General features: G+C 38.9%; 3 protein-coding genes across 14 annotated transcripts; 1 reads left to right on the top strand and 2 right to left on the bottom strand.

The window, feature by feature from the left end:
• On the bottom strand, positions 1-937 carry LOC129391338 (olfactory receptor 2M2-like). The gene is given in 3 exon segments (XM_055080106.1): positions 1-249; positions 251-349; positions 351-937. Coding segments are annotated over 3 exon segments (873 nt in total). The 3' UTR covers positions 1-62.
• ZNF322 (zinc finger protein 322) lies at positions 749-27,662 on the bottom strand. 12 transcript variants are annotated; one of them, XR_008615812.1, is made up of 6 exons: positions 27,385-27,662; positions 26,697-26,779; positions 26,475-26,563; positions 14,079-17,282; positions 5,870-5,972; positions 761-828 (listed from the first exon to the last, which is right to left on the bottom strand). XR_008615812.1 is itself a non-coding variant. In XM_055080098.1 (4 exons), the coding sequence occupies exon 4, from the start codon at positions 17,098-17,100 to the stop codon at positions 15,892-15,894; it is 1,209 nt and encodes a 402-aa protein (XP_054936073.1). In that variant the 5' UTR covers positions 17,101-17,282; positions 26,475-26,563; positions 26,697-26,779; positions 27,385-27,662; the 3' UTR covers positions 12,908-15,891. The 12 variants fall into 12 exon arrangements, 7 of the variants coding, with proteins under 7 accessions (XP_054936073.1, XP_054936076.1, XP_054936077.1 ...); XR_008615814.1 differs by lacking the exon at positions 5,870-5,972 and having other exon boundaries at positions 749-828; XR_008615811.1 differs by lacking the exon at positions 761-828 and having other exon boundaries at positions 5,736-5,972.
• On the top strand, positions 19,603-21,670 carry LOC102975161 (casein kinase II subunit alpha-like). Its single transcript, XM_055080105.1, is given in 3 exon segments — positions 19,603-20,384; positions 20,387-21,278; positions 21,280-21,670. Coding segments are annotated over 3 exon segments (1,065 nt in total). The 5' UTR covers positions 19,603-20,335; the 3' UTR covers positions 21,404-21,670.

Below are 27,662 nucleotides of genomic sequence, written 5' to 3'. Positions count from 1 at the left end.
AAAAAATCCCTGTAAACCATTATTCAATTTATTCTCTAGATTTCCCCTTCCCTAGTACCTCCCTAGTCTTTGTTCCGGAGGCTGTATATAAGGGGATTCAGCATGGGAGTGAGAATGGTGTAGAAGGCTGACACCATCTTGTCCTAGGTTGGGGAAAGATTAGAAGTGGGCCTCATATATATGAACATAGCTGCTCCGTAATACATCACTACAACAATAAGGTGTGAAGTACAGGTGGTGAAAGCCTTGTGCAGAACTCATGCAAACAACAGTTATAACTACACATGTGTAGGAGATGATGATGAGTGACAAAGGGAAGAGGAACATTACTGCACAACAGATAAATATGTGTTTCAAATGTGGAAGCATCTGTGTATGAGAGATGTAGGAGTGCTGGGACTTCACAGAAGAACTGGGATATTTCTTGGGAACAATACAAAAGGGACAAAGTAGCAGCTACATCAACAATCCCATCAAAGACACCAAGGATCCATGAGAAGGCAGCCATGAGTCCACAGACTTTCCAGTTCATGAGATTAGGGTACTGAAGAGGGTAGCAGATGGCAACATAGTGGTCATAGGCCATGACAGCAAACAAGAAGCCCTCAGCACCAAATAGGGACACATAGAAGAATATCTGGGCTTCACATCCTGCTACAGAAATGGACTTCCTGCCAGAGAGGTAGTTGCAGGCCATCTTGGGGACAGTGGTGCAGATGAGCATGAGGTCCATGAGGGAGAGTTGGCTGAGGAGGAAGTACATGGGGGTGTGGAACCGGGTGTCCAGGTAGATGAGGAGAACCATGACAGCGTTTGCCAAGAGCGCCACTGTGAAGAGGCCCAGGACCAGAGAGAGCAGAAAGATATGAGTGGGCATGTGACTAAAAATTCCCATCAAGATGAAGTCAGGGCTAAATGTCTGATTCACCCATTCCATGATGAATATTTTCTTTATCTAGAACCACAAGAAGTTATAAATGTTAAATATCTGGGACAGTTACTTATTCACTGTCCACTCTATGTGTGGTACCCTGGTAAACCAACATACACGATACGGTCAGGACGGGAAAAGGATGAGCAGAGACTTTGCAGTCAGGTGGCATTAATCACACTCAAGCTCCGCCACTACCAACGTGCATGTCCTCTGACAGGTTATTTCTACGTGCTTCATTTTATTTCCTTTACACAGTAGAAATAACTTTTAAATTAAGTTGTGATTATTAAACAAGATATCACTGCAAACCACAGCATCTGGACAGGGCATCTGACTTCTCAAGAAACATATAAGCTATTATCAGACAGGATTATATCCATAAATTTATCATATGTCAGTATGTAGTGAATTCTGTAACAGAGGAAGAGAGCATTTTGAATGTCATTGCCTATATAGTAAAGTAAAATAACAACTAATATTCTGTTGTTTCCAAGAGATATTAACTTTTGCATTTATGTAATCTTATTTGTGCACCAAACTTAGAGACTAAACAGGACTACTACTTATACAGTTACATAGATGATGAACTTCCAGTTCAGAATAATTGGTAAATAACTGCAAGTAATTTATACATCATGAATAGATGATTTAATTGTGGATGAGGAAGTAAAAAAATCAAAATTATGATTTATTTCAGTCTGAAAGGGCAGTTCTTGAGATTTCCCTACCCAGAGGAGGATTTAACTGAAGCTTAAGTCCATTAGAAGGACCTAGCAGTTTTTTATTCACCATTGTATATTCTTTTTTTCTTAAAGAGGGCCCCTCAATGTTTTAGAAGTTTCAAGCCCAGCCAGAATTGGCCTGTCCTTGCTCTCATCCCTTCATTGGTAGAAGGCCTATGCGATTCTATCATCCAGAGACTGTCTGCATCTCCTGCCTTGATGTTGGACTGTGGCAAGTGACCCATCATTGCACTGTGGGTACCGTTTGCAAACAGTATCTTTCCTGTTTTCTCCTACTCTCATCCTCCCTGCTCTGGCGATTCATGTCCACTCTAGACTGCCCTTCCTCCAAATTTTGTGGTGAAATTAGCATCTGTGTGTGTGGTTTGTGGGAGGAGACTATGAGGGCTATAATGTGCTTTGATCTAGTCTACTTGAACACTAGTACTAATTAAGAACACTGATCAAATCCATATTTAGCCTTTTGCTTTTTCTAGAATACACTAGGTTTTAGATCCAGAGCCTTCATGATAATAACGTGATGGTATATTTACTTTTAACCTAATAACACTTCAATTTTACTGTAGTATTTTATGCGGAATAAAATTCAAATGAAATCAACTGTGCAGATTATTTCAATAAAAATACACAAATTAATGTCTTGATTAAATTAATTCAATCAGTATTCACTCAGCTAATACTTAATAAAAACTTTTACCATGCTCAGAAAATTATTTTGGAAACATCAAATAATCAATATCCCTATTTACTAATGATAGCATTAGCTAACAAGAGTTTTACTTTTCAGATATCTATGCAAAATTATTTTCTAAATAAGTTATTAGAAAAATAGACAAGTTTACAAAACAAGTGTTACCAAAAATATGGAGTTCTCATCTTAATACAATCAATAAAGATACAAATTTCAAATTCTTGGTTTTTATTAATCAGGGTATTTCAACTATCTCTAGAGTTTTCTGCTATTCTCCCATATTATTTGTTTTAACTTTCATTTTTAAAAAGGCTGTAATTAAAATAAAATGCACATATTAAAATGGAAATTCTCATATCTTGTTCCCCACAGGTATACAGTTTTTAATAATTTGTTTATTTCACCTGCTGGTTACAGCCATACTAATACGCTTTTCCTCATGTCAGAATTGACATGAAAGTCACGAATTTATGTCTTTTACGACAAGTAACAGTTGTTGGCCAGGATGTGGAGAAAAGGGAACTCTCGTGCACTGTCGGTGGGATTGTAAGTTGGTGCACGCACTATAGATAGCAGTATGGAAGTTCCTCAAAAAATTATAAATAGAACTGCGATATGATCAGTCATATTCTATTGCATTTGATTCTATTGATTTGAATCTAATCCAAAAAGTTATATGACCCCGATGTTCACTGCAGCATTATTCACAGTACCAAAGATATGGAAGCAACTGAAATGTCCATCCATAGATGACTGGATAAAGAAGATGTGGCATACATATGCAATGGAGTGTTACTCAGCCTTAAAAAAAACCCTGAAACCTTGCCATTTGCAACAACATGGATGGATCTTGAGGGTAGTATGCTAAGTGAAATTAACAGTGAAAGACAAACATTGCACGCTTTCACTTACATATAGAATGTAGAAAACAAAACAAATTGAAAACAAACTCACAGATACAGAGAAAAAAAATGGATGGTTGCCAGATGGGAGGACGTGGGGACTGGGTGAAATAGGTGAAGGGGAATAAGAGGTAAAAACCTCCATTTACGAAATAAATAAGCCACGGGGATACAATATACAGCATAAGGAATATGGACAGTAATGTAATAACTCTGTATGTGGACAGATGGTTAGAGACATCTTGGTGATCGTTTCATAATGTATGCAAATATCAAATCACTATGTAGTACACCTGAAACTAACAATATTGTGTATCAACTATATTTCAATAATAAAAAAAGTCTCTTAAACAGCCTTTCTTCTCCTTTCCCATTTTCTTCATACATTTTGATAATTATAGTATTTTTTATATCTGTTTCTTCTATTATCTCTTTTTCTAATTTTGTAAAACATTATTAAAAGTCTATTTCTCTTTTTACTGGATTCATTAGAGAGAAAGATGAGTACATATATCTCTCAATGTGTTACTTCACTATTGTTCCTATTGACATTTATTAGAATGTCTTTTTGAAAGATCTTATGATGATTGTTTATTGATTTAAAACTTGAGCCAATTGAAATTTTGTGATATTAAAACAATGCAAACAGTAGGAGCACAGATTACTCTCTGATTAACTACAGGTTTCTACCCTGAAGGGGTAACTGAATTTTGAACACTCGTTACTTAAGGGGAGCCTGCAAATGAGAAAATTAGATGTGGGCATTGTAAGAGGAGAGCTAACACTTAAAATGGCCAAATACCTAAATGAGAACTTTATGTAGGGGTGCCAGCACCCTAGGAGAACTCTTAATGTTCTCAGTCAATGTGATTATTGTCCTACAGAGCAGTACCGGTTTCATTTGTTTTGCTTCCAGGTCTTTTCACGTGGGACCTTTGTGTGTAACTCACGACTGCATCAACTCCGGTTTGTTTTGTTCATCAGATACCCCTGTGTTTTGATCCTTCCATGTATCCCTTATAATATTTATTTTGCTGATCATCTCTTCCCCCTAAATCATTGTCCTTGTTTATTGCTACACATACTCTTCAGTACTCTTGAGTTGGAAACCCTCCCAACACTTTCTAAACACAGCACTTTTCAAATTGTATTGTAATAATTATTATATATGTACAGATACCCAAAGATATATGCACATATATGTTCTTACCTCCATGAAACATACTTTGTTACCAGTGTCCTTAGCCATTTCTTTATTCTGTCTTCTGAAAATATCTATAACCATAGTGTCCCTTAATTCTTTAACTGTACATCTCAATAATCATAAACCATAATTTTGGTTTCTTCACTCCTTTTTATTCCCAAAGACTCAGTCACACAGTCATACAGATTTGTTATTAAAACTAACTCTCTCATTCATACAAGTGCATCTGTTTTTACACCCCAAATCCACAATCCTAATCCTCATATGTTGAGTTACTATACAAGCTAATTAACCCTTATTTCTGAAGATCCTTAAGTTTCCAGCTCATCCTTTACATATATATTAGTGGCTATTACTGTACTTCAAAAAACTCCAGAAACTTCAACCTAACATTCAGCGTGTTCAAGGATGTAATCAACTTACTAAATAGTTTAATTTTCCATAGGAATATTGTACCTCACTCAGTCGGCATATTTCTTATTTTTGATATGTGTTAAGTAACAGTATCGAAACGTTGAAATAAGGCAAAAAGGCAGTTGGCACTGCTTTTCAATATCATACAAAGGCATTGTTTAACAGACTCTCCCAAGAATTATTTAATACAGGGAATGTACCTGTGTTTGTCCATGTGTTTATGTGTGTGTGTGTGTGTGTCACTATTCCTGGGAACATGTAGTGTTTCTTCATCCCTTCCAACGATAAGAATTTCTGATCAAAAACTAATCTTTAAAATTTGCTAGAGAGCTTAAAGTAACAGCTGATTAAAACTTCTCTGTATTGTCACACCTGCAAAACTATATCTTGCAGCAACACTAGTGGTCAAAAAAATTGTGGTTCAATAATTTTCAAGAACATCTTAGACTGTCTTTAGTTATACAAATAGTAATACAAAGGGTTTGTTTTTTTTAAAACATCTTTATTGGAGTATAATTGCTTTACCAAAGGGTTTTATATAGTAATACACCTAAAATCTTAAATTGTGTTAGTTCAATCTTTTGTATTTTACTTTCTTTCGCACAAAAGAAAATCCACATCCAAATGCTCGCAAAATGCTTTCTGCTATATAATCCTGAATTAAGGGCCCACATGTCACTGATCATTACAATGTATCATTAAACACTATATGGCTATACCTAATTACTTCACTAGAGTACAGAATGAGATTGAGCTTACCTGTATTCCTAGTTCCAAGAGGAGGACCTTCCAAGTGTAAATTAAATACATATATATGTAAAAGGAAAACTGGAGAGAGGAGGAACAGAGAAAAACCTCTGCTGAGGAAGATGACTGAATTAGTTCAAATTTTGAGCAAAAATGACACTTGCAAGGAATAAGAAACAGAGGAGAAACCACATGGAGAGGACAGATAAAAATTTGGACATGGTCAGGACATACCAAGTATGAAGAGGTCAATTCCTCTGTGGATGCCAGACTAACTTGTATTTTCTCTTAGTTATAACACAGCAACGTCCTCCTCCTGCAGAACACAGTAAAAAGCCTGCCCCAAGACAGATGGAAAGTACTCATTTAGTGCCGTGATCCTCACAGTGTGATCCCCCAACAAAGTAGCATCAACATCCCCTGGGAACTTGCAGGAAATGCACATTTCCAGGCACCACCTCTGACCTACTGAATCAGAAATATGTTTTAACAAGCCTCCAGGTGATTTGGACGCTGGCTACTGTTTGAGAACCACTGCTGTAGTCCATCTTCCTGCTTTCAAAGAGGACCCTCTCATGGCATTCCATATAGAGAAAAGCTAGTACCTATTGGAAACACAGGGCTACTTCTGAAAATTTCCTCTGCCTCTCCCAGTAACATTGTTAAATTTTCAATAAAGTAAATCCTTTACTTCCCCTCCCGTGGATACAATATTCTCTGATTGCTTTTTTTTTTAGTACCATTGAGTTATGTCACTCTCCTTGTCAGAGACCTCCACAGGCTCCAAACTGTCAGAAAATCAAATGACAACTATTTCTTTTGGGGTTCAGGATACTGCACAAGAGGTTACTCCCACCATCTCAGGAGGTTTCTCCTCATTGTTTTTCAACACAAACCCTGAGAATTCTACCCTTTCATCCCCAAATATTTTCTAACATGAGGTCTTGGCTCAGGTTAGTTCCCTCATGAAGAAGCTTTGTTCTCCAACTCACCCCAACATTTTCAGTTCGTTCCTTCATTCCAGCTCTAGAACAACCACATCACTCTCATGAACTCTATTTCATTTTAATAGATCATATGCTCCCCATTCACTAAATTCAGTCATATGGTCTCTTCTACTGCTCTTGAAGCAGAGTGCTGAACTGGGATTTTGAGATCAGATGGGTCTGTGATTGAATCATTGCTCGACTGCCAACAGTGATATTCTCAAGAATCCTCTTTAAAAAAAATTCTATAGTGAGACCAGTATCATCCCTCAGTGTTGTTGCAAAGATAATAAAACTCAGCGTAAAGCTTAATCCAAAACATACGAACTCAGAAAATATGAGCTTCAACCATCTTATTACCATTACCATACTTTTGGTATTTAATCATATTGTATTAGTTGGCTAGACTGCCATAACAAGGTACCAAAAACCAGGACTAAACAATCAAAACTTCCTGTCTCACAGTTCTGAAGGCCAGAAGTGTCAAATCAAGGTGTCAGCAAGACTGGTTCCTTCTGAGTGCTGCAAGGAAGAATCAGTTCCATGCCTCTCACCTAGCTTCTGGTGGTTGCTGGCAACCTTTGGCATTCCCTGGCTAGTAGAAAATAACCCTGATGTGTCCTTCATCTTCGCATGGCAATCTTGCTGTTTTGTGTCTGTTTCCAAATTTCCTCTTTTTATAAGGACACCAGTCATCTGGATTAACACTCACCCTATTGACCTTATTTTAACTTGATTACCTCTATAAGGACCAAATCTCCAAATAGGGTCACATTCTGAGGTACTGGGACTTCAACATATAAATTTTGAGGGACATAATTCAATCCATAAAACATATATTAATTCCCATCTTTATTTTTATCCTATTATTTTGTATAATGACTTATTCTCTAAACTGGAGTATAGGCCACTAAAAGATAATGTCATTTTAAAAAGTACTATTTTAATCAAACAGAACTTTGCTTTACACAGAGTTGAATATGTGCTTCTTAGGGGAAAAAAAAGTGTAGATTTAATGAAATAGATCCATGAAGAGATTCTATGAATGAGTTTTAAAGTTGTGTACATTATAGAACAGTCAAATCATAATGCCTTATATTCACAAAATATTCTTTAAAAAGAACCCAAGACCTAGACAAGACTAATATTTCTCAACTTTTAAATATGGGATGAATTAAGGTAGGCCAAGTTAAGGTGAAAATATATCTACCTCTTTGGAAGTATCTAAAATAGTATAGGTTGTCATCCATTTCTGCCTCATTGAAACCATGAAGGTGCTAGAAATTTTGAAATTTAAACTTCTTTTTCCAATCTTACCTTCTGGTGTTTCCCAAGAAGAAACAATAGCACTGCTTCTGTTTTGTTTTTGATGCCAGGTAGTAGAGGATGATCTGTTTCTTTCATCATTAATAATATAGACTGCTTGAAATAGTCACCTAATGTCTGGCTTTAAACGTCTTCACAATTTCTCCTGCCTCTGAGTGGTTCTCAAACTTAGATACTTACTAGAATCTTTTGAGGAGATGATTCAAAAATGTTTTCTAGTACCTAACCTTTCTGGACTCATTGAATCAGAATCTCTTCGGAAGAAACCAGGCATGCTCTGTTAAAAATCTTCCCAGTTGATTCTATTGTGCAGGCTCTCTTCTTCCAAAGTTAACAATGACATCTTTGTCCCTGGATTTCATTGTTCTCTATCCCATGGAAAAACTTGTTCAATAAGCTTTTTTCGTTCACCCTATTTTCTTTGTAAGTTGACACTTTTAGATTAAGCTACTAATAAGCCTCAAACATGCTTGTTCTTCATTAAACAGCTTTCACATAATGCATAGGCTTGCTGCCAGTGATATTTTACTATGGTTCAGAAAAAGAGAATTATTTGCTAACTCAGAGTCTGAGACGATTGCTGAGCTGATGAGGGATATTCCCTTCTGTACCACTTGTTTAATTATTATTTTTGGGGGAATATTTCGAATGTTCAATAATTGTCACACATTGTCTTAAAATAGACATCACCAGTCACTATTGGCCTCTTTTTCCTTATGACAGGAGTGATTCAAATATTGGGCCTTCACTCAACAGTCATTACATTCTTAGTTCTCTCTTTGTATGGCTCCCACTAAAATTTCCTGCCTGACCCTAATTAGAAATCTTTAAAAGCTCAGATTCAAGTGCCTGATACTTATCATCAGTTGGACAGTTTGGGGATATGTGTTAGTTCTTCTGATCACCGGGAAATGTGGAGTCCTATCATTTCCATGAGAAGGACCCATGGGAGGAGAAGTCCAGTAAACACTCAGAAGCTCCAGTAACACTATGAGTAAGAATAGTTGGAGAGCTCCTCCCTGTAAGTGCCAAATGAGGGATAGACGGAGCCTTACCAAAACTCTACCTACCTTATTTCTTCTCAGTCCCCAAATCCATTAAGCTACTTTGTAGCTGATTTAGAGTATTGAGCAAGTTGCAGTGTAACTGGGCTTTATGATACCAGATCCAATGGTGCATCAAGGGTCTGTGTTAAATAGAGATGCTCTATGGAGCCTCTGTCAATTCACAGGAAAAGAACACCTGAGAAAAAGCTCCTCACACTTTACTGGGCTTTGTAGAGACTTAATGCTGCACAATGGGATACAAAGGATGGCCATGTGACCTGAACTTCCTTTTAGATATTGAGTATCGTCTGACTCACAATCCATAAAATTGTGCAAGCCCAGTAGTCCTTCATCTATGGATATCTTCCATAGTCACTTCCGGTCATCAGAGAACAGATACTAGAGAGCCTTCCAAGGATGTATGAGTTCCATATAAATTCATATTTTGTACAGATATTTATATTCAGATATTTAGATTTGAGTAGCTAGAAAGCACTATGAAACACAGTCCAAGTACAGAAAGCACAGTAAACAAAAAAACAAGTATGTTCAGTGGATAGCAAGGAAAACTGCCTAACTATATAAGAGTTTATGGAATATATGAAAATGTTTTCAGTTATAAGTAATAGAAACCCAACTCAATAAGACGTAATCAAAAAGGACTTCTTTTTTCTCATATAATTGGAAGGCAGTAGCTCATTTCAGCCATGGTTCTTGACTCATCTCTTGGCAATTCTCTCAGCTCTGCTTTCCCCAGAGCCGGATCAACCATGCCTGTGGAATGAGTGGGGAGGAGTTTACATAAGATTTTTCCTTTAGTTTAATTGGACCAACATAGTTTATGTGCCCACCTTAGACCCATAATGCTAATCAGGATAATGCTAGGTGCTAAATTAGCTTAAACTTGGGCTCACAAACCAAAGGAAATGGTATTTCATGCTTGAAGTTGCCCTCGATACATCACACCACACTCCTGCCGCACAACGGATGAGGGTGAAATGTCAGCTCTAGATTAATTTCAGAAAATATATCTAAAAAGGGATCAAATTTTAGGCTCCTTAAAAGCTAGGTTAGAAAACGTACAGTTGATGCTATACATAATGGAAAGTAATCTATTTAAGGTTGCATAAGAGTGTAAAAGGCAGGTAAACCTACTGAACTGACTAGGATGGAGAGAAAGAGGATAGATAATAGAGATTATTGTAAAAATCAAAACTAATAAGTTTCTGGACTAGAGTGGTTATAATAAGAATGCAAATGAAGGAATAAGGGTGAGAGACATGAAGAAAGTATAACAGGATCTGGTGACAGTGGAGAGAAAAGAGTCAAAGATGATACCCTGGCTCAGCAAAGGTGGTGCCATCAATCTTAATGGAAAAATTGGGACATGGGTCAGTGGCTGGAAATGGAAATGAGTTGGATTTTACATGGTTTGAGCCTTTAAGAGAAATTACTCAGGATGCTGGAAAATTAAAATTAGCTCTTACGGTAATGAGAATTTGGAGGTTATTTACATCTGAGTAAAAGACATACAATACAGATGAATACATTTTCTAAGAAAAATCAGGTAATCAGCCCCTATGCTATATGAGATTAGGCAAAAAGGAGCCAACATAGGCGTCAACAGAAAGAAATGTCAGAAAGACAGGCTGAGAATCAGTACTATACTGTATTGCTAAGGACAAAAAAAAGAGGCAGGCAACTGATGTGCCGTGTTGGAGAGCACATCATCCACTTTGGTTCAAAGGTTGCTCATGATCTTTGAGAGAACAGCTAGGTAGGAAATTGTGTAAAGCCAGATTATAGCATGATAGGAAATGAACACTTAGAAACAGAGGCAGTATAGATTTTAAGCTGATGAATTCTGGAAGGCGGAAAATTAAGAGAAACACTAGCCTATTAAGGGCAACCTAAAGTTTAAAAAAAAAAAAGGGAATGAAAGGGCATCTATACATATTTGAAGACATGAGGGAAAATCTCAATGAAGGAAATAAATGAAAAAATCTAGAGAGATAAATGAGGAAGGTTTCAGAGGTTGTTGAAGAGAATGTGCTTGGCATGTTAAAGGAGTCAGGACGTTTATTCCTTTGGGAGAAGAAAGGCAGGATAAAGAGATTTGTTTTGAAGTGGTCAGGAGGCCTCTACTAGAGATTTTTCTCATTGGAGTAGATGATCCTATGCAGGGGTGGTTGGGTGGTGGTGGCTGAATAGGGCTGGTGAATGAGGGCTGAGAGTGCGGGCTTATGACATTGACAGAGGAGAGAAGACAGGTCACTGCAGCAGTGACTGTTCCAAACAACTCCCTGATCAGTCCCCTGCTCAGTCAGAAATAACTGATGTGGTTTAAATTGCTTGTTGGTAAATCATGATATGGTCCTACTGCCCCCGAACCAATTGCCCCCATGTCTCCCAAAGCAGCTCCAACTTCCTCCACCTGCAAGACTGAGGCTCCTCATCTAGACGAGGTGCTGGATTCAATAGTGAGGAGGTCCACTTAGAATTCCATATAAAAGACTTCTCATTTTCAGATACATTAATGCAAATTTCTGAGCCAGGCAATTAAGACCAAGATTCCTGGATACAAGTGTTGCAGAGAATTTGAAAGTGGGTATAAAAGATAAACAACAGGAGTTACTCCAAGTCTTCTCTTTTCTTCACTAATTACCAATTATTTGATGTTATCACTTACTACTGAGAGTTGGATTCCTATACCCCTATTTTTAAAGTGTCCTGTGCCAGATGGAAAAAGGATTCTCTCTGCAAGCGTTAACTGCCTTCAGCCTCCCTCACTTTAAAGTCCAAATCTCTGCTTGGGTAATGACACAAGCTAATATTTTGGGCATGAAACAAGAAAGCTTCAGTTGCATACAAGTCCTCCCCAGCCCGTCAGAAAGCAATGTGAAGAACTCTTTCAAGAAACTCTTGTGGCGTACACGTGTACTGAGAGGCACCTCTCCCTTCTTCTACCCGAGTGTGGCACCATTTCTCTTCTAATTACTTGTAAGGGATATGACTAGTGTTTTTCCCAGAAATATTTCTTGCCACAGCCCAGCTAAACGTTGGGATGTAGCATCACTTTAAGCGGGGGGATAAGCATGAAGGCCACAGGCCTTGTTCTAGCCACACCACTTTATGTCAAAAGAAAAAACAAAACTTGAAATTGTACCATTTTCCCTTCCCCTTTTCATCCATCCAAACTGTCTTAACTCTTATTCTTTTCTCACAATGAGAGCCACTTAAAACGCTGGGACCTATTCTGTGGCAGAGCAAATAGATGTAAACTGGGGCAAACTTCATAATGGGAGGTAAATCAGTGCCACCATTTTTACACCATCTCCTTTGCCCCACTCCAACAAATGATAAGATGAGGTGATAAGAGGTAGAACTGGAGTCATACAGGAATTCCACTGGGAACTGAAAATTCAAAATTGTCTTTTATTTTGAGGGTGTAGACAGACAGTTTTGTTGTTTCTGAATTTTAGTCCCAAATACGGTCAGTTTAAGCTATTACTCCTCCCTGTACTCTGTATGGAATGCAATGGGGAGGTTCCAAAAGGATCCAATGCCTACAGCAGAGCAAAGACAATAATTCCTTCCAGGTTTCCATTCATTATTTGCCTTAGCATCAAAAATTCCTGGAATTCTTAAAAAAAAGAAAAAATCTTGGAATTCTAGAGATGGTCCAATGGCTATCATCACCACCAGGCCAAAGGGTCACATGAATATCCACTTTATTCCTTTTCCCCCCAGCTTTACTGAGATATAACTGACAAATAAAATAGTAAGGTATTTAAAGTGTACACTATGACAGTTTGATATACGTATACACTGTTAAAGGATTCCTGAACATCTGCTTTATTCTAACGCAAATATAGGGGAAATGCTTTTTCTTAGTACAGTGGAGGCAAAAATGGAGTTTTCAGAACAATGCTTTTATTTAAGAATTAAGGGAAAACAAAAACATTAAAGCATAGGAATACATTGACTGAATACAAGTGTCTTGTTTGGTCTGAAATCTTGAAAAAGTCACTCTGACTACTTACCTGAGGTAGATTTAGGTTGGCACTGTTTCAAGAGAACCTCCATCCATCCCAGAAGTTACCTTCTAGTTTTGGTTACAGGCTCCCAAGTGGTCCTTTCCAACCTCAGGTTATTCTATATGAGTAATACCAACACCTTTTTCCCCCCATGGTTAAAAGCCCTCAGACCTGTTTCATAGCCCCAAAGTTCTCTGTCTGAGGGATGGTCCATTCTTAATTTACTTAAAGACTAGAGACAATTACCAGGAAGATTAGTTGAAAGAAGGGGCAAGTCACTGCCCTGCCAAAGATACAAACTCTGTTCCCTTCTCCAAGTTCTCTCTAATGACTAACAAGTAGCCATAAGGACTAATTTTCATCACCACCAAGCCATACACCCAATACTATTTTAAGAATTACAACTGCCAAACATATACTAGTGATAGGCATGATTTTCACCAAAGAGAAACAAATACATCTTGTGTGTTTTATCACACCGAGCAACTTTTTATGGTATAAGAGTTATTTATGAAAATTACTAAAATACATAAGATCAAATAAACTTCCAGGACCTGCTTTCTAAAAGAAGAAAAAAACACCCTAGAATCAGATTCCTTATTATCACTATGAGCTATATCCTCTGACCCTAAGATTATCAAGGTCATCAACCAGTCATCAGAATCAAAGCTTAGAGCCATACACAAGGTGGCAGTGCAATAGGTGGCCACCGCCATGAGTCCGAACACCAACGCTCTCTGGAGTTCAGGATTTGCTAAGATAAACCAGAGGACTCAAAATACTTATTCACCAAGCCTACAGTCCCAAATACTGTAGAAGTTTTAAGTATTTATATTAAATGTCGTTTAATCTGAGGGAAGAAAAAAACCTCAGAAGTGTCCACTTACAGATCCCTGGATTAATTAGAGTATTTCTGGAGAATATTAAAGGTAATCATAATCATCCTGTTAAGTTGGAGATAAGTGCTTATCCTTAAACCTCTGATGAATCTGCCAACTACTTTTCCCTTCTAGCATTTAGAATCCTACATTACAAGCGAAATATATACCTTATATTGTGGTGATTGCAGTCTTTTCCCTGGGAATAAAAAGTATTCTCCTTCCTTGGCAGAACCGAAGTAAATGAAAGGCATGTCACTATGCGGCTTGATTTGCTATAAACAGCAGGATAATTGAGCGGGAAAAAAAACACAAAACACCAGCTTTTGAGTCATGATTCTCAAAATCAAAGTCTAGCTTCTCCATTAATAATGTATCATTATGTGTTTTACTCTGTGCCTACTCAGGCTTAAACCTTTCTTTCAGCTTTCTCTTAATTATTTTGCAAGGAGCTGATGAGGATATCTTACCATTGAAAGAAACATGATCAATGAAGTCACAAAAGTATGGGTACTAGCAAAAATCATAACTATTATCCTGGAACGTGCATCTCTGAGTTGAGAAGAAATGAATCTCTAAAGCTGAAACTGCAAATACCAGTAATAATCTGAAAGATTTTAGGGAAAGGAAACTTGGGAGGGTATGCCTCAACTCACAAGTAAAAAGCTGAGTATTCTACCTCATTATGAGGTTGGCCCTCCAAAGGGGAAGCCTTGGGAAGAGTTTTGATCTATAACTACTCCCTAGCTGCTTAGTTCTTTTCACAACCAGCAAAAGGTTCCCATGCTGCTATCAACACACTAGTCCCCACTCCAGCCAAGACTTACAAAATCGACAGAGGCAAAGTAAATGTACTTCTTTCCCCCAACAGTAACACATGCCACACCTTCTATCTCAAGGTTACAGTCCTTTCCTTTATTGGAGTTCCAAATTTTAAAAACTGAAAGTAAAGCAATCATTAAGTGGTTCAGATAAAAGAAAAGCATCTTTACCTGAGTTTCCCATCAGGCCTACTCTGACCTGCTCTAGCTCCTCCCAGAAAAAGTTTCTGGGTATCTAAAAATAACAGTTTACATATTGACTCATTAAAAGTCATCTCTACTATATGAGTCAACTAACTATGAGAACAGTTCTTCTCATACCTATTAAATGTACACAGTCCACAGTTAGATCTCTTACTAGAACAAAATTATCTGCAGAGTAGGTTCTTTGGGGCGCAATAAGGTAGGGATTTCCTGCAAGGCTTTTTTTTAGACTCAAGGTTATTTATAGGGTTTTTCACTTATGTGAGTTCCCCAGTATACCACAAAAACCAATCACTGACAGAAGCTTTTCTCATTCAGAGAATTCATAAGGTCTTTCCTCAGATTGTTTTTTTTTTCTTTTTTTTTTGGGGTGCAAACCCAAGAAGGCTCTCCACCTAATGCTTTTGCCACCTTCAAGGCAAATATAGAAATTTTCACCTGTATGGCTTCTCTGATAGGTAAGAAAGTCATAGTTCTGTTAGAAGCTTTCTTCACACTTGTGGGGGTCTCTCCCCAGTGGGGCGTTCTGACGTCCAATGAAATGTGCACACTCTCTGAAGCACTGTTGACACAGGGTATTAAAAATGCTGTCCACCAATGTGAATTCTCTTGGAATGAGAAGAGGTGACCATTGCTAGAAAGCTTTCTCACATTCACCAAATTTGTAAGGTTTCCCACCTGTATGAATCCTCTTGTGGGTGATCAGATACAAGCTTGGACTAAAGGTTTTCCCAAGCTCAGAGCATTTGTAAGGTTTCTCATTGGAGTGGCTGATAAGCTTCTGTAAGGACAGCTCTCTGGGCAAACCATTTCTCAAATTCCTACAATTGCAGATTCTCTGGTCCCCAGTGAAATCTGAGCTCTGAGGAAAGTCTGAGATTTGCTTAGAGTTCTTCATCTTAAGGAGTTCTCTTACATTGTAAATATATTTTTTATGGCATTATAACTTCTTGTCTGGTCAAGACATTTGTGAGGCTTCTGATGCATGGGGAGGGCTGAGCTCAAGACCTTTTTCACCCACATCACAGATATATGGTTTTTCACCGATGTGGATTGTCTGATGTTGAAGAAGTGCTGAGCTCTGGTGAAAGCTTTTATCACAGACACCGTATTTATAATGCAGCTCCTCTGTCTGAGTTCTCATTTTCTGTTGGGCAACAAAGTCCATGCCCAGGAGGAAGCCACTCTCACATGCAGACCACTGATGTGGTTTCTCTTCCATGTGAATTCTTTGATGCACAATAAGGTCTGAACTACAGTTGAAACTTTTCTCATATTCCAGGCATTTAAAAGTGTGAGTGTGAGTTGCCTGGTGCCTGATTAGGTTGGCGCTCCGAGTAAAACTTCGCATACATTCTAAGCATTTATACGGCTTCTCACCTGTGTGGACTCTCTGGTGTACAATAAGGTCTGATTTCTGGCCAAAGCATTTCTCACAGGCACCACACTTATAGGGCTTCTCTCCAGTATGAACTCTTTTATGAACAATGAAGGCTGAACGGTGTCGGTAACTTTTCTCACACTTATTACATTTGTAGGGCCTTTCACCAGTATGAGTTCTCTGGTGGCTAATAAGATCTGATTTCCCACTAAAAGCTTTTTCACACTCCAGACACTTAAATGGTTTCTCACCTGTGTGAGTTCTTCGGTGTCTTATGAGGTTTGTACTTCGGCTGAAGCATTTGTCACACTCACTACATAGATACGGTTTCTCGCCTGTATGGCTTCGCTGGTGGACAAGCAGATCAGAGCTCTGACCAAAATTCTTGCCACAAATATCACATGTATAGAATTTTTTACCTGCATGTGTTCTCTGGTGTCCTGAAAGGGCTAAGTGGTGCCAAAAGCTCTTCTCACATTTGCTACATTTATAAGGTTTCTCATAATTGTGGATCCTCTGGTGTGAAATAAGATCTGAGCTTTGGATGAAGGTTTTCTCACACATATCACATCTATAAGGTTTCTCCCCAGTATGGGTTCTCTCACACATAATAAGAGTTAAGTTTTCACAGAAGTTTTGCTCACGTTCAAGGCACTGGTATATTTGATCATCTATTTGAGTAATCTCATGCACGTGAATAAAAATCTTTTTACCCTTCTGAGGGCATACATGATATATTTTCCTTTTTTGAGTTCTCTGATTATACCTCTCTTCTGAAGTGTACATTTTCTATGGCTCTCTCCTAGGGAGTTTTCCACTGGTCTTCCTGACCCATCATTTTCTTCACAGTCATTTTCTCGATGAGAACTTGAAAGATACATCTGTTTTAGGCCTTTCAGTCATGAGCAGCTCCTCTCTGCAAGTTTCCAGCATCATATATACTAATTCTTTACTTGGTATTTCCAACCCTGTGAGACGAAGAAGAAGTATTATTTATATTCCTTTAACTAAGGAAAGATGCTCAAAATTAAAATTGCTGCAGAAAAGACAGAATTTCTGCATCTAAGTCCACAAGTGCTCTAGGTTTTACAGGGGTTGAAAGCAGTTAGTTTTCCTCTTTGCTAGTATAAAGCCAATCAGCAACACATACAGGGCAAGTACCAGAGAGAATTGTTTCTTTAAACTCAGGTGATCTCAAAACCAGGATTCCTCCTCTTCCCTTGGTTCAACTGAATAATCAAGATGCCTGATAATTAGTATGCCTGCTTATGAAGAAAACAGTCCAAAAGGGGCTATGAATATCTGTGCGGTCCTTTCTATAGTAAGGTTTGGAAGAAAATGGTTAATGATCATTAGAATTCCCAGTGCAAAGAGAGAGAAAGTAAGTTTCTATGACTATCATCCTAGCTGTGTGATGTCAGGCAAGTTACTTAATCACTCTGTACGTAGTTTCCTCATCTATAAAATGGATTAATGATGGAAATTATCTCACATCACTGAGTTGAATAATAAATTAATCACGATCTATCTCATGGTAAGTACTCTGTTAGCTATTATAATAACTATTATTATGGTAAAGGGGCCTAAGATTCTGCTTTGATATGGTCGTATGAGCACAAACCTTGCTCAAAAAGAAAAATCCCAACTTACTGCTGATAAAAAAGAATAGGATGACTTTGCTTCCTATTTTACTGAGAAAATCTAAGGAAGCCAAAAACCAAAAACATAAAAAAAACACTTCCACATGCTCCCACCACATCAACCAACCTCTTCCAAGTGTGGTCATGCACTCTCCATCTTTCCTTCTGTTACTACGGATAACAAACTGCCCCTGCTCAATCTAAGGACAACCTGTCCATTGGTGTACTGGATTCCACCCCTTTTTGCCACAAAGACATCACTCCTGCAATTCTATCCTCTCTCTCCTGCAATATCAATTTGTTCTTTCCTATTGGATCACACTAATCAGCAAATTGTTATGGCTCTCCTAAAACCAAAGCACTAACAAGAAATTTCTCTCAACCACCTCACGCTAGAGCTATTGTCTCACTTCTGTTTCTCTTTACAGCAAAATTCTTCAAAAGAAATCAATCTGTTTATTGTCTTTAATTCTTATCTTCCAAGGTTTCTGGAACATACTCCAATCAAATATCCTCACCACTCCACCAAAACTGCTACTATTAGAACCTAGCAGTCCCTAGGAAATCTGACTCCTAGTTACCACTCCAACACACTTCCCTGCTCTTCTCGTGTGCACTGCACACTAGTCACCTTGGCCTCCTTGCTGTTCTTCAAACAAGCCAGGTCCATTCCCATTTCAAGGTCTTTGTGCTTGTAGTCTCTCCCTGCTAAAGTGCTCTTCCTTTAGAACTTCAAGGCTCCCTCTCTCATCTCACTCAAATCTTCGGTAAACTGTCATAGTCTCCGTAAGGCCTGACTGACCATCCTATTTTAAATTATGACACACCTCCACCCCAGGTGACCCACACATACAACACTCCTTCTCTCCTTTCCTGTTTTATTTTTCTCCATAGAATGTAAGCCCCTAAAGGACAAGGATTTTAGTTCATTTCATTTGCTGCTGTTTCCCTAGCACCTGGGACAGTGCCTGGCACAGAGGAGGTATGTTTACATATAATGAGGTACTATGTAGCTGTAAAACAGGATGAAGATAACCTTTATGAACTGATGTGGAGAAATTTCTAGGATAAACCGTAAATTTTAGAAAGCAGCGGTGTAAAAAAGTATGCTACATTTTGTGTAAGAATGAAGTAGAAATAAGAAACTACACATGTATCTATTCATTTGGCCAAAAAGAAACTCAGAAAAGAAGAAACTAATGAGTTTGGTTATCATCACAAGGTAGGTGTAAATGGGATCAAAAGGACAGGAAAATGAAATTGGTACCAAAGGGTGGATGGAAAGAGAGTCATACTTCTGTTAGTATATACATTTTTGTAAAACACACATTTTTACTTTTTAAACTGTTACATTTCATATATTCAACAAATACATAAATACATAAATAAATAGGAAAAGCTGGGGGAGAAAAAGATTAAAATGGAATACAAATAAAAACAAACAAGTCTGTATTTCAAATTAATAACAAAACCACCCAGGAGGGGGAAAAATAACTCAAATAACTTTATAATACAGTATTAGGATTATATAAACTCAAACTAAAGATAAAAAGGACTATAAACAATTACTGAACTCTAATTAGTAGGAGTTTTCCCCCAGAGTGGAAAAGGTTCACTACTTAATGTATAGCCTAGGAATGAACAAATAAATAAATATAACAGCGCCCAGATGCTTCACTGTCAGCGAAGGGGGTTACAAACATAGAAAAGGGAAAGGCTAGAATGAACTCCGCATCTGTAGTATTTAAATGGAATTAGAAGTATCAGTATGAGGTCAAGGTTTTTAAGTATATACAGAAAAAACAGAAATGTGTATGTGTGAAAGTGTGTACTTTTTTTCTACTAATGTCTGGCTGTGAGGTTACAGAAACGATGAAATCTTAGTAGTAATGAGCACACCAAGAACTTAGAGCATGGTTTCTAAACACCATTTCCCACTGAAAGGAATCAAGGCTCACTGGAGAAATGGCTAATTCCAGAGTTTAGAAAGTACAAGATGAACCTGGAACATCTTGTTGTGTCAGAAAATAAGGAAGTGCTTAAAAAGTGGTGACAATATGCCAAGAGGACCCAGGAGCCAGGCTGAAGGGGCTGCCACTATACAAATCATGAACAAACAACATCAAAATAAATAATGATAGTGATAAATTAGTAACAGTAAGAATCCATGAATCCATACTCATTTAAAAAGTGAGTAAATAGTCCACCGCCTCCATATTGTCTGTGTGAAGAGAGGGGAGAGCAGCCGCTGCCACTGCAGCTTCCACCACAGTTTGAAGAAAACAGTTCTGAAACAAGGTTTTACCCCCAGGTGCCTCTCAACACAGTGACTGCCATCTCTCCAAACGTCAAGTCCAGCTTTGTCCGCCAACCTGTTTGACATGTCGGGACCCGTGCCAAGCAGGGCCAGAGTTTACACAGATGTTAATACGCACAGACCCAAGAGTACTGGGATTACAAGTCACATGTGGTGGAATGGGAAAATCAAGATGACTACCAGCTGGTTAGAAAATTAGGCCCGGGGAAATACAGTGAAGTATTTGAAGCCATCAACATCACAAATAATGAAAAAGTTGTTGTTAAAATTCTCAAGCCAGTAAAGAAGAAGAAAATCAAGCGTGAAATAAAGATTTTGGAGAATTTGCGAGGCGGTCTCAACCTCTTCACACTGGCAGACATTGTAAAAGACCCGGTGTCACAAACTCCCGCCTTGGTTTTTGAACACGTAAACAACACAGACTTCAAGCAATTGTACCAGACGTTAACAGACTATGATATTCGATTTTACATGTAAGAGATTCTTAAGGCCCTGGATTATTGTCACAGCATGGGGATTATGCACAGAGATGTAAAGCCCCATAATGTCATGATTGATCATGAGCACAGAAAGCTACGGCTAATAGACTGGGGTTTGGCTGAGTTTTACCATCCTGGTCAAGAACATAACGTCCGAGTTGCTTCCCGATATTTCAAAGGTCCTGAGCTACTTGTAGATTATCAGATGTATGATTATAGTTTGGATATGTGGAGCTTGGGTTGTATGCTGGCAAGTGTGATCTTCCGGAAGGAGCCGTTTTTCCATGGACATGACAATTATGATCAGTTGGTGAGGACAGCCAAGGTTCTGGGGACAGAAGATTTATATGACTATATTGACAAATACAACATTCAATTAGATCCACGTTTTAACGGTATCTTGGGCAGACATTCCCGTAAGCGATGGGAACGCTTTGTCCACAGTGAAAACCAGCACCTTGTCAGCCCTGAGGCCTTGGATTTCCTGGACAAGCTGCTGCGGTACGACCACCAGTCATGGCTCACCGCGAGAGGCCATGGAGCACCCCTATTTCTACACTGTTGTGAAGGACCAGGCTCAAATGGGCTCATCTAGCATGCCAGGGGGCAGTATGCCTGTCAGTAGCACCAATATGATGTCAGGGGTTTCTTGAGTGCCAACCCCTCCATCCCTTGGACCTCAGGCAGGCTCACCAGTGATTGCTGCTGCCAACCCCCTTGGGATGCCTGTTCCAGCTGCCGCTGGCGCTCAGCACTAACGGCCCCTTCTGTCTCCTAATGCCTGAGCAGAGGTTGGGGAGTCCACTCACTCCCTTGATGCAGCTTGCGCCTGGCGGGGAGGAGTGAAATACTTCAGAAGCACCGTGTCTGAACCGTTGCTTGTGCATTTATAGTAGTTCAGTCATAAAAAAAAAATTATAATAGGCTGATATTCCTTTTTTTCTTTCTTTCTTTTTAACTTGAACTTTTCATAACTCAGGGGATTCCCTCAAAAATTATCTGCAGGTGGAATATTTCACAGACAAATTTTTTTTCTCCCTTTCCAAATTCAGTTCCTCATCACTAAAGAACAAAGATAAACCAGCCCCAATTCTGGCTGCTGCGTTTGGGTGGAGATTTCTTCCCATGCCCACCATTGCTCCCCTACCATCCCACACTTTGAGGGGTTTGTATTTCATGCTCTCCTCCAGAGATTACAAAAATGTAGCTTCTTGAAGGGAGGTGGGAAGGAAGAAGGAAGGAACGACCCAACCTATAAGAGCAGTGTACTGCTAGTCACTTATATCACTTTACTCCAAAAGTGCTTCAGTGGGGCTCTACTGGTGAATCTAGTGGAAATATGTCTTAGTTACACTGAGATGCTGAAAATCTACCCAAAGTGCAGACAGGCCCTGAAAACGTCTGTTCAGTATGAATCATGTCTTATTGACCTAACCTAAATGCAACTCACTTATAATTTAGTTTCAGTTCAGTTTAAAAGTTTAATACCATCTCTCCCAGGCTCCCTACCTTGGATCTCTCCCCTTTCATCTCCCAACATGCTCTATAGCTGGGAGGAGGGGGAAGGCAAAATATTTTTCCGTTTTCTTTGACTTGGCCCTTTTGAATTCAGTTAGTTACTGGGTATAATTACTGCTTTTTACAAAAGAAAAAAACATTGTCTATGTTGGTTTCATGCTAGCAACTCTTGAAGAGGTAATAAGAGATGTGGCCACTGCATTTTATTTTAAGCTTTCTACCTTGTTTTCCTCCTACCTTCCCCTTCCCTCACATGCCATCCATTGAGACGACCTGCCCCTCAGTCTTGTAAATGTACCTGAGAGGTAGGAGCAGAGCCACTATCTCCAGTGAAACTGAAATGGTAGACCTGTAATTGTGGGAAAACTAAACTCTCTTGTTACAGCCCTGCCACCCCTTGCTGTCTGTGTATATATAATACTTTGTCCTTCATATGTGAAAGATCCAGTGCTGGAATTCTTTGGTGTAAATAAACATTTGGTTTTATTTATCCAAAAAAAAAAAGTGAATAAATAGTGAGCGAGAAGGGAAAGTTTTTTCTTACATTAAAAAAGCCAACAATTAAATGTAGAATAAATGATGGAATTAAAAACATCACATGTCCAATGAAGAGTAAGAACTGTTTCAGGCAAAAATATAGTGGATGAAAGTTTTATGAGAATCAGGATATTTACACAATCTGAATATATCTCCCCACTAGATATTTAATAATTACAAAGACAAAAAAAGTAACTTCACAGTATAGAAACCTGGAAGACACCACCTTAACCAAATGATCAGAGTTAACATCACCAGTAACAAGATATATAGTTGCCTACTAATATGATGCAGAGAGAAGAACAGAACATCACTTCTGTGCTATCTTGCCAAAAATGTATAACCTGAATCTAATCATGAGGAAACATCCGACAAACCCAAATTGAGGAAAATTCTGCCAAATAAACGGCCTAAACTTAAAAAAAAAAAAAAAAAAAAGTCTAAAGACAAAGCCTGAGGATATGTTCCACAATAAAGACATGACAATTAAATGAAATGGGTGATGGTGGAATGGATCCTGCACAACAAAAAAAACTTATTTTTCTTTTCCTACAAAGGACGTTAGTGGAACAATTGGCTAAACTCCAATAACGTCTGGCGATCAGATAATAGTATTATATGAATGTTAATTTTTTGACTGTGATAACTGTAATGATAATATAAGAGAATAGCCTTGTCTTCAGGGAATAAACAATTGAGTATTTAGGACAGGCTTTCTCAACTAGAGTTCTGGCAAAGAACAAAGCCCTACAGAAAATGACTTGAGTAACTATTTTTTCAATTCTCCCAAGGATGGCATGTAGCTAGTAGCACTGAACACACATGGGAGAGAAGTTAATTCACTGCATACCTATTACTTCAGGGCTTAGCATGTCTTAGGACTTTAGGGCTTAATTCTCTCGTAGTTTGAGATGAGGTATTACGTCTGTAACTTACTCTCAAAAGGTTCAGAAAAAATGTACATACAGGTACATGTATGTATAGAGAAATTAGTATAGACAGACTCATAAAACAAACATAGTAAAATGTAAACATTTAGGGACTGTGGGTGAAGGGTGTATGGGTATTCTTTATATTATTTTACAACTTTTTTGTAAATCTGAAATTACTTCAAAATTTAAATATCTTCTTTTGTTTTTTAAGAACATGGGAGCTGAGGGCTTCCCTGGTGGCGCAGTGGTAAGGGTCTGCCTGCCAATGCAGGGGACGTGGGTTCGAGCCCTGGTCCGGGAGGATCCCACATAACGTGAAGCAGCTAAGCCCGTGCGCCACAACTACTGAGCCTGTGCTCTAGAGCTCGCGAGCCACAACTACTGAGCCCACGTGCCACAACCACTGAAGCCTGCACGCCTAGAGTCTGTGCTCTGCAACAGGAGAAGCCACTGCAATGAGAAGCCTGCGCACCACAATGAAGAGCAGACCCTGCTCGCTGCAGCTGGAGAGGGCCAGCGTGCAGCAACGAAGACCCAATGCAGCCAAAAATAAATAAATTAAAAAAAAATATATATATATATATAAATTAAAAAAAAAAAAAGAACATGGGAGCTGAGAGTTAGTATATTGTGATAGTTAAAGCTCAATGTTCAAACTCTGGAATCAGATTTTGGCTCAAATTCCCACTGTGCTCTTTTGTAGCTATGAGAACTTGGGTAAGTTACTTCCTTCAGCTTCAAACTTCAATTTCGATAAAATAAGTAAGATACCATTACATGTCTTCAGGAGTTGCCATAGGAACTGAGACACTGTCAATAAAGGACGTGGCTCAGTGCCTGTGTCTCAAAAGATGCTCAATAAATGGTAGGTTCTATTATTTTCTTAATTCCATCTTCACAGTCACAAAAACACTAACATTTCTTGAGCTCATCCTCTGTGCCTGTCTCTTATGCAAAGCCTTGTTCAAAATCCATTTAAAATAACTAAATAATAAATAATAATCAGTTAATGATTAATAAGAAGATTAAGCAAAAACAAGAAGAACATTTATGGAGAAATGCTAGGAGGAAAAGGAAGACTTTAGAATCACAACTAAGTAAAGATATGCATCCATACAGACAAATAGCTGCTCTAAGATGGAGTGGCTGTATGGGAGTTTTGTCTTTTAAAATGTGTATTATTGTTAAGGTCAAAAGGAGAGAGAGTAGAGTGGAAATAAATGATTCTGAGCATGGTCATAGCCTGGTAAATGAATTAGAATATTCCCTAATTTTATCAGCCCAGGGTATCATATTTGCCCTAAATAGCCAATCAACTGTAGGGCACCAAGGAAAAAAATTAAAAATAAGGAAAAAATTAAAAATAAGGAAGTCTTTTACAGGTCAGCACCTAGAAAATAAAATGCAGTTTGGCTGTCAAAATTTAAAGTAATCCATGACAATTTCCTAGTTCAAAATACTATAACTGCTTCCTACCACTCTAAGAATAAAACCTAAAGTTTTCACTGCTCTACAAAATGCAGTACCTCCCCCTACCTTCAGCCTCACACAACACATCAGAATCTTTACACTTGCTCCTTCGGCCTAGAATGTTCTTCCCCCAAGTAGCTTGCTCCTTTATTTGATCAAGTCTCTGACTGAAAATTATTTCCTCAAAAAGAGGCACACCCTGACTACTTCATCTAAAATAGCTATGTACCCTTAGCCTGTTTTACAATATTTCTCTTCATAGCACTTATCATCATCCAACTTTGTGTTATATATCTTATATTTGTTAACTTGTTTCTCTCTCCTACTAGAATATAACTTCCGTTAGGGTTAGGACTTAGTCTTTTGTTCACTGAAACATTCCTAGCGTCTAGAATACATTTGTTGAGTGAATGAAAAATATGAATGAATATCAGAACCAAAAAAGAGCCATCATCCTCTAAGCCTCAGTAGCAATATAACAGGCTAGGCTAGCCCTGGCTGGTGCATCTGGCAAACCCAAATATATACTTCAAGTCTTAGCTTCAGGGTACCCTAAGAGGTTACCTAAGAGGTTTCTCTTACCTCTTCCTAGGAAAAGACTGGTTCTCTCTTCCATGGCTAGGGTCAGAGTGCACAGAATAGGCAGACAGGCTGAGTACAGAACTTCAAAGCCCAAGGCTATCCTTACAGTTAAAGGATGTACACGTGACAGAAAGATAAAGTCGACAAAGTGTTATCTAAAAAACTAGATAATGCTTACTGTCTCAGGTCCCAGGCTAGGGATTACCTCATTTATTTTTCATTCATTACATGGATTATCTCATTTAATCTTCCCAAGATTGTAAAATACGTATGAATACCAATGTTTTCGCCTTACAGATAGAAAACCTGATGCTCAGGGCAGTTAAATAACTACGTAAGAACTCACAGCTAGTAAGTAGCAGAGCCAGTATCTAAATCTCCATCTTCTGACTCCAGGGCCTGCTTAAGCATTGGGCATACTGCCTTTTGGGGACTGTAAATCAATCACAAAGGAATTACTAAAAGCCTATTGTGAATAAGCCTGTTGAAAAGGAGTAGAAAATACACTTAAATTGGTAGGACAGCACTCGGTTTTAGCACTCTGCTATCTCAGGAGCTAAGAAAGGGTCATGTATCTTCTTTCCATGTATCTTCTCCCATTCCTCCTTGTCTCCCCCAGTTTCCCTCTCCTCCGGCCTCAAAAATCCACTGTTTATATGGAAACACAGCCTGGTATGTTACTTACCATAACAACAAAGACTCAAGACTATCTTCCTTTTGGCTCCAAAAGGTCTCTAGTCCATAACTATTCACAACACTCAATTCTTCCCTCTCCTAGAGGAAAAAAAATCAATAATGTAGAAATTTATAATTTTTGTGAAATTTATAACTTTTCTGAGGCTTGAACATCTAAAAATTGGTTCCATTTACTCCCCAGTCTGGTCAGTATCTTTCAACCGTAACTTACCTCTTCCCACCTTTCCTTACATTCTGTTTTCTCCTGCAAGAAGCACCTGCCACTGGTAGCCATCAGTTCCTTCCCAAACAGCTCTAGACAAAACATCGAGAATCCTTCTGGGTAATGACTAACCTTAACTTCATAATAAAGCCCTGAGTCCTGTTCTACTTGTTTCAATTTTTACCTCAACTTCTGAGATCAATGACCCATTCTTCTACCACTATAAACCTCAAGATGCAATTGATAAGTGCATATGATACAAAACTATATATAATGCCGGTTTCCAAAAATGGTTATGGAATGATTAAACAAACCAGATTTTTCTGCATACAGATTCGATGCAACATGACCAATCTCTGCCTTAAAGATAGGGGTGGGCGGTGGGTGGAGAACATTCAACGTCCTTGTTTTTTTTTCCCCCCAACGTGAAAGATACACTTAGATCACTTAGAAAAGTGCCTGGCAGTGTTTACTATTATCTCCAGAAACGATAGTACTAAGCTTCTCTTCCTTCAACTTTTCATTGACCTCCTTTCAGTCGCCGTCAGGGGGGGTCCCAGACCCTGCTCTGTTGAGAGGACCAGAGGTTGCTCCTACCAGGCGGAGGCCGAGGGGGTCTCCGGTCCCGCAGAACCCCTCCCCCGATCCCTGGGCCCCGCAGGCCATGCCCCTCCCAGGCCCCGCGGGCCGAGCTTACCACCGCAGCAGCCGGCACCGCCCCTCCGCTTGGGACGGCACTTCCGGTTACTCTCCGGACACTCGGGTTTGGGTTTCCCGGCGGCCGCAGGCTCCGGGCGGTAAACCTAAGGGCCCACCTTCGGGAAAAGAAGGAAAGCCAACCTGGGAGGCCGAGGAGAACCAGAAGCAGCCCCCTTTGCGTGGCTCGGCGTGGGCAGTTGGAGCCAGGCCATCCACGGGGCTCTTTAAGGGCCGACAAGGCCGGCTAACCGAGCCCTTTCAGCCTGGCTGGGAAGC

The sequence above is a fragment of the Physeter macrocephalus genome, chromosome 18 (genome assembly GCF_002837175.3).
Source record: "Physeter macrocephalus isolate SW-GA chromosome 18, ASM283717v5, whole genome shotgun sequence".
Taxonomy (NCBI): Eukaryota; Metazoa; Chordata; class Mammalia; order Artiodactyla; family Physeteridae; genus Physeter; species Physeter macrocephalus.
Note: the sequence above shows the minus strand (reverse complement) of the source record. Positions and strands in the feature narration are given on the sequence as shown.

Excerpts from the sequence above, each read along its gene's own strand:
- ZNF322 (XM_055080098.1), bottom strand. The coding sequence starts at position 17,100 with ATGTACACTTCAGAAGAGAGGTATAATCAGAGAACTCAAAAAAGGAAA.